This window comes from Ascidiella aspersa, chromosome 3 (assembly GCF_963924565.1).
Source record: "Ascidiella aspersa chromosome 3, kaAscAspe10.2, whole genome shotgun sequence".
Lineage (NCBI taxonomy): Eukaryota > Metazoa > Chordata > Ascidiacea > Phlebobranchia > Ascidiidae > Ascidiella > Ascidiella aspersa.
Genome location: NC_139449.1, coordinates 31142687 through 31149637, shown reverse-complemented (window position 1 = coordinate 31149637; position 6951 = coordinate 31142687). Strand labels below are relative to the sequence as shown.

Here is a 6951-nt window from a genome sequence, read left to right as displayed (position 1 = left end):
GATGTCCAGTAATAGTCCAATCAGTTAAGAGCTACACTTGGCAGTAGTATACCCTTAATGTTAAGTTGCTTGTACTGTACTGACAAAATGTAGAAAGCATTGGCTGATGGTTGTTTCTCAACTTAAAAAGACGGTCCGGGTATAACCCGAGGTCGTGAGTTCGAATCTCACTGCAAGCTAATTGTTTTGGTAGCCTGCGTTGCTTGCATCATTAATCGACAGATTCGGTGAGTCTGCGATGACTATCGGTCTACTATCATGATACGGAAGTCGTAATCGTTGGTCAAAAAGCAGCTTTCCAGGGGTTAAATCACAGTTGTTATTAAACACATATGTGTGTGACTGTGTGTGCCTTTCATTGCTAGGCGAAGAACCGAGTTAGTTGATTGTAATCTGTGGTTAGACTCACTACTGTTTATCTGCAGTTACAACCAAAGGCCTACATTTGCTCGAAGAAATCTTTCTCAAATAGGCTAATGTTTAATTAAACCACGCTTCTTTGCCTCTTGTTATTAACTGATTTTTTTAGGAAGGATCTGTTTTAGAAGACACAAGTGGTGCGCGTTAGTTTTAACTTTCAATGAAGAGTTTGTAACAAAGATCTGAGGTAATAATGTCACAATTCACGTCCGTTTTCATATGCTGACAGCGGTGAGTTTTATCCAGTTTAAAAAACACAAAGCAACTTCGTAGTGTCGTGCGAACATGTAAAACACTGAGCTGTTACAATTCGTTACTTCAGTTTCAAAACAGCTTTTCTAAACAGGCATATTAATTTGCAAATAGAACCACCAAATTACAAATACACCTAATTATCGCTACATTATACTTAACCCATCTATATAGTTTTCAATCGTAATAGCCATTGTTGAAAAGTTACAAATAGGGATAATAATACATTTATCGTGTAGAATTCATTTTAAAAAAACGCGTATAAACTAAACATATTAATTGCCAACAATATGACCTGTAGTCAGAAAACATCATAGTATTAAGAGTTGCTGAAATTTAGTGACACTGTAAAGATCGATTAAATTGTCTTGCACAAACATATTGAGTCAGACAAATAATGTTATATACTCATTCGTTCACAAGTTTACAGCCCATATAATTTAAGCAATTGTAATTCGCCTTTGTCCTGTTTCTTTTTCCCACGCAATCCATACATCTTTTCAGGGCTATCTTGGTATCTGAGGAATTTCGAAGTTATAATTATAGACTCCTGGCAGCAAATCCGGCAATTCGCATAATTTCTTCAGTTCAGCCCTGCGAATTAAAATACAAATTGCGTCTGTTTTGTTTGGCCAATTAACGTTCAAAACACACAAGAAGTATTTTGGATAAAGCAAAAATTTCAAACACTGCGAAAAAATCACTATTATTTTCTTAACGACGGATTATCTTCCAAAAAGTTGATAGATTTCACGGTACTTTGTCAATTTTTTTAAATCCTTTTCTTAAAATGTAAAATAAACATATTTTAGCCGTAAATGTCGTGTAATGCCGATAGAATGTGTAAATATATGGCCGCTTTGGTTCGCGTTTTAATAAACGCACCACATTTTCTCGCCATTATATAATAGGTTTGACGTCAACACATGCAATTTGTATCTTGCACATAACTATTGTTTTAACCTGACTTCTTACCACGCATCTTTGCCGCAGAAGTACTTTGCTTTGCAAGTTTGAAAACCATTGAATCCTACAGTCATCATGGCTGTGTAGCATCCCATGTCTGCAAGGGGAAAAAACATTGTGATCTATACATTGGAAACCAGATCGACGACAAATGCGTTTTCTGGGCCCGTGGTCTAATCCATGTACACTTTTTTGACCCGTCGATTTGAAATGTCCCTCACCCCTGTAGTAATTATTATGTGGACATTTGAAGGAATGACCCTGTATTGAAAAATGTGAAGTAGTGACTTCAAATGTGTATGATATGACGTCACGAACTGTGTTATTCGAAAACGGACGTGGTTTCGTACCCTTCCATATAATCCACTCCCCGATGTTTATTTCCGCGAGCTCAGCACTTCTGGTGATGACGTCAATGCCGTCACACGACGGACCAAAAATGGTGGTCGTTATGGTTTCACGGTCGTCTTTTGCGTTCTACAAATGCAAATGTTTTTCAAATAATCTAACCGTACTTAACTTGTGGAAATTCAAAAGCCGGGCGCAATGAGCAATGCTTGTCAAAATCGCTAAACGTGACAAATTAAAAAACACACACCGTGTAACTCAGGCTAAATGTTTTCGGATGAGCAGTCATTCCCTCAATTAAGACATTGCTGAAACTGTTGTAAAGTCCATCGCTCACAACATAGGACATTCCACCTAGGGTAAAAACCATACAAATATATGGTTAATAGTTGTCAATGGCGGCACTGCCCCCCCTGGAATTTCGAAATGCGATTATTATTATTGTTTATATTTATAATACTGCATATTTTAGTCAGTTTTACTAACTTACTAATGGAATAATATTGATTTGTATATAAATTTTTACTGATATAAAATCGTATGTAAGCCAACATATTAATATCATGGGCACTGAAGTTAAATTATGCGTATATAATCACATTGGCCCTATTCTGGAAAATTTTCTGCGGACGCCTCTGATAATTGTTATACATGCTCTGCCATAAAAGCAAAATACCATTGTGATTGCATTTAAAGTTTCTATTACCCTTGATCTTTCGCTTTCCGTGTACGCTAGTCACCAAGTTAAAAGCTTGTCCTGGAAAGAACCGGCCTGGTTCGGCAATTAATTTCACGCCGCTAGATGGCGGAAAGTGCTCGTCCAGCGATTCTCGTATCGCTTCGGTGATCTGAAGCAAAACACCAACAACTAGACGGGGGTGTGGATGTTGTATATTTTGTTGGGGGTATATATTGGGTAGGAGGTTAGTGGACCGTTATAAATAGCGTTACTTATCAGGGTTGTTTTCAAATAGTATAAATTTGACCTTGGTTTGTGGTTTAGTATAAACGTTGTCTGTTCTATAGTTTCCCTAACTTGTTTCTGAGATTTGAAGCAATCACATCAACAATTCGGTGACACATATCAAAAGATAAAATATATATGACAGACGCCTGTTTGCTTTAAAGCCTTTTTTTATGATAAACACCATCAATGTCGTCATCGGACGTAAACAAACGCCAGTTTTAGTATTTAACTCAAGAAATAAACTTTTTGGCGTATAAATTGCCATAATTTAGAATAGGATTTTGGGTACAAAGTTTAGGTGAAATTTTGGCGGCCTTAAATCATGGGTTGTAGTTGGCTAAACGGGTATTTACAGTTTCTGTAGTCGATTAAAACCAACAACAAGACAAAATAAAGCGACAAACCATCTCGAAAGAAATAATTTCGTTGTCGTCTGCAGTTCCGGGAAAGCCACCGCCGATATCCAAAATGTTGAAATCAAAACCACAAGTTTTCGCAAAGTCGAATATTTGCCGGGCTCGCGAATTGGCTTTCCTGAATGAATCCACATCTCTGTTGCCACATCCGACGTGGTAACTGGATTTATCCGAAAAGATAGCTTTAAAAGGGCTTTCGACCCGATCCCCTATATTTATTAACCCAAATAAAATAAAACAAAAGACGTTGCTCAGTGAATTATTACTGAGAAAATATTTGCTTCTGTAAAAAATGTAAAATTAGATAACTTCAAAAGCTGTACTCCCTCTAAAGTGTCTAATACTCAATACAACAAAAACATGTATAAATCATGTTACGTAGACGTAGAAGGAACATCAAATTCATGTAAGTGGGTAAGATTTTAGATGTTTCCAATTTCTCTTTATTTATTTTCAACTCAGATATGTAAAAAATATACGTCCTCTCGTTTTTTGGCAAGTTTGCGGATGTACTCTCAAGCTTGTGTAGAGTGATTTTAGTCTTTTTACAGAGTAGCTGACAATCTCAGCGGCTGTGTTAATTAAATGTGTACTTTTGCAAAATTTTATACTGATTCTACTGATAATTTACACGTCAATAACCTGACTTGAATGCACTTTAGTTTTATTCAATAGACTGGACTTGGCTAAAGACTTTTGGGTAAAATAACATCATTTGACTTCAATTCGTTTGAAGAAATGACTTGATTCGAAATAAGGGTGTTTTCATTATGCATTTTTTTAATTTCGATTTATTTCAAGTTTTGCATACTAAACAATTTACTTGTTATATTATGTATGTTGCGTTTTTTTTTAGCCGAGGTTTAGCTCATGATGAGTCACGTTTAACTGTTCACGTTGTCGATTATGACAAGGACTTGACTTCAAGCTGACATGCATTAATTAATTATTACTTAATCTGGGAAAGTGATTACTTGGACTAGAAATTGACAATATTTTTTCGAACAGCCTTGACCTTATCTTGACTTGTTTAAAACACTGACACTCACCAAACGCCAACAAGGTCCACTCCGAGCTGTTTCGCCTTATTTATCAGGATCTTGCACTGTTCGACGTTGGCGCCAAATTTGCCGGCAAACTTAGAAGTTGTACCTGGCGTGTCGTCCATGTGTAAGCGTAATAGTAACCTGAAAAAAGAATTTTATTATAAGACAATAAACTATTCAACATGCCGCTTCTGAGATCTTATTTGACTTTTTTTAATAATTATTTGCGTTGAAAACCATTCTCAAAAATTAAAACAAATTCTTATTTGGCCCATATACCCTTATTTTATTATTAGTTTATCCAGACATCAATGTTCACTTTCTAAAAATTTGATTTGTAGCTGTATGCCAAACCGTGGTCCAAAAAATTACATACTATTAACTTTATTATGTTAATAGTTTCAAACACTTCCAAAAAATTACAAGTCATTTCGATTATATTGTTGCTATTTCTAACTCTTGTACAAGCAATTGACCTCGCATTAGGGAAATGCCGACTGATCTTCAGGAGTTCTTCCTCGCTGTCCAGCGTCATCATTTTGACGTCACGTGTGCGTGCGACGCAAATGTGTGACGTCATTTTGTAGGTGTTTGCGAAGACGATTCGGTCCGGACTCACACCACAGGACAGCACGTGATTCACCTCGTTCTAATAGAAAATGGTAAATTGGTAGATTTGCGCAAATTACGTTCCTAAGCACACAATCGATTCTTTTTTTTCTTCTACGAATTTTGCGATAAAATTCACATCAAACAGGAACAGCGTATTAGTCTTCTAGGTTTTTTTTTATTTCCGTTGCTTACTTTTTCGTTGATAATTTCGCTATTTGAACAATATCCAATTTTGTAACCGCATAGTTTTTTATTAGTTAGCAGCGCCCCTCTATCAGGGAGGCAGTGTTAAAAATAAGTTGTGAGATTTTAAAATCATGTCAAATGAGAAATTTCTATGACATTTTCTTCAACACACAATTTAGTCACTTTGGATTCGTTTATAAATCTCTAACTCATCAGTATAACACAAATTGCACGCTGTTATTTTATTTTGTTGTACACCTGCTGTGTGATTTCTTGTAAACTTGCTACTTGGTGAGTTGTAAGTATGAACCCAGAGTAAAACATTGATCCAAGTTTTTAGTGCGAAACGAGTGTGGGAACTTGGCTTTCATATAAACAAAAACGTTTGGGACTCACGCGTTCAAGCCAAATCACATCATTATCTTCAAATGCTCAATCAGACGCCTTACTTTACTGGCGCAATCAAATCCAGCGCCGAGAGCCGCCAGGGTATTTATCATTGGAGTGAGAGGGTTGGATTTAACAGCGTAGAATGGTTGTACGTTTGGAAGTTCGCGCATCCAACGCTTGTATTGCGACAAAACGATTCCGAGATCACAGACGTAGAAAGGCTCATCCCAATCCTGAATGCATAAACGACGAAAAAAATCTTACAAAGAATGGGTCAAAAGTAGGCTTACAGTTATGAAAAGGAGGGTTTGGGTCTAAAAGTAAACTTATTGATTTGGGGTTCTTCCCATACACCTTGTTCTTTACAACACACCAAAAAAAGGAATCCATTGGTGTCAGGTCAGGTGAGCGCGGTTGCCATTGAATGCTACCTTGTCTTTCAAGCCAACGCTGTGGAATAACTGTAAGCCTACTTTTGGCCAACCCTGTATTTAGAACGACTTTGTAAATTGTAGCTATAGATGTTGCAAGACAAAATTGGCCTAACCTTATGAATTATATTCGTTTATTACTGCTTCAGTGCCTTAAAATTGGCAAATATAGCAATCCGAGAAAGCGTTTCAACACAATACGACAATATCTGATCACGCTATAAAGATAAATATATCTATCAATGAAATCTATATGTGTCAGGGGGAAAGTAACAAACTAAAAAGCATAATGTCTGGCCAAACATGAATAGAAATATTGGTCCAACTATAACATAATTATTCAAATAGCAATCAAAAATAATTTCGGCAAAATCAAGACATAGGCTATGTCGCAAAAATAATTTTTCGGCCCACATAAACAACAATTACTTCGCATTTGGAATATTCTTTAATAGTCATCCTGGCCACGTCAGTAAAGCTTGATCCATTTTCTACTAGCATCACTTTCTGGGGCCGCGTCCTTATCACTGGGTCAATGAAGAAATCCGGGTGCAACGACATCTTGAATCAGTAAAAATTTGGGGGGGCTGCCTAGCGATCTATTAAAATAAAAGGAAGTAGGGATTTGTTATATGCCGATACCCGATTTCAAGTAGTGGTGTGTGCTCGTTTGATACTTAAGAGTTGTATACCGAATTAGTTTATGCATTTCAATTACGGTTTTGCATTCGGATTAAATTTTCAAAAATTATTTAAAAAAATCAAAAGCTAACCACGTTCCTAGCAGAAATTTAACTAAACTCGCAAGTTTGTTTTATCATTACTGCTTGTATCACCGTATTAGTGACGTCATTTGTCATCGCATCGGGCGCCGCGATTTTTGTCCATATAAACTCGGGGTATCGCTATCTCAATAA

The 6951-nt window shown here is 36.5% G+C and overlaps 1 protein-coding gene across 1 annotated transcript; it reads right to left on the bottom strand.

Moving 5' to 3' along the window:
• Nucleotides 1-1178: 1178 nt before the first annotated feature.
• Nucleotides 1179-6595, bottom strand: LOC146161588 (ornithine decarboxylase-like). Its single transcript, XM_083385199.1, has 10 exons — nucleotides 6464-6595; nucleotides 5663-5836; nucleotides 4892-5064; nucleotides 4419-4556; nucleotides 3358-3529; nucleotides 2693-2834; nucleotides 2237-2340; nucleotides 1989-2115; nucleotides 1648-1735; nucleotides 1179-1266 (listed from the first exon to the last, which is right to left on the bottom strand). Exons 1-10 carry the CDS (start codon nucleotides 6593-6595, stop codon nucleotides 1179-1181), a joined length of 1338 nt encoding a protein of 445 aa, XP_083241325.1.
• Between the last annotated feature and the right edge of the window lie 356 nt (nucleotides 6596-6951).

Bases quoted from the DNA above. Each gene is read 5' to 3' on its own strand.
- LOC146161588 (XM_083385199.1), bottom strand. From the start codon at position 6,595: ATGTCGTTGCACCCGGATTTCTTCATTGACCCAGTGATAAGGACGCGG. The intron at 2,835-3,357 runs GTTTGTCGCTTT...GTTTTGCTTCAG, and splicing joins AAATTATTTCTTTCGAGATG to ATCACCGAAGCGATACGAGA. The intron at 1,736-1,988 runs GTACGAAACCAC...TTCCCCTTGCAG, and splicing joins GGAGTGGATTATATGGAAGG to ACATGGGATGCTACACAGCC.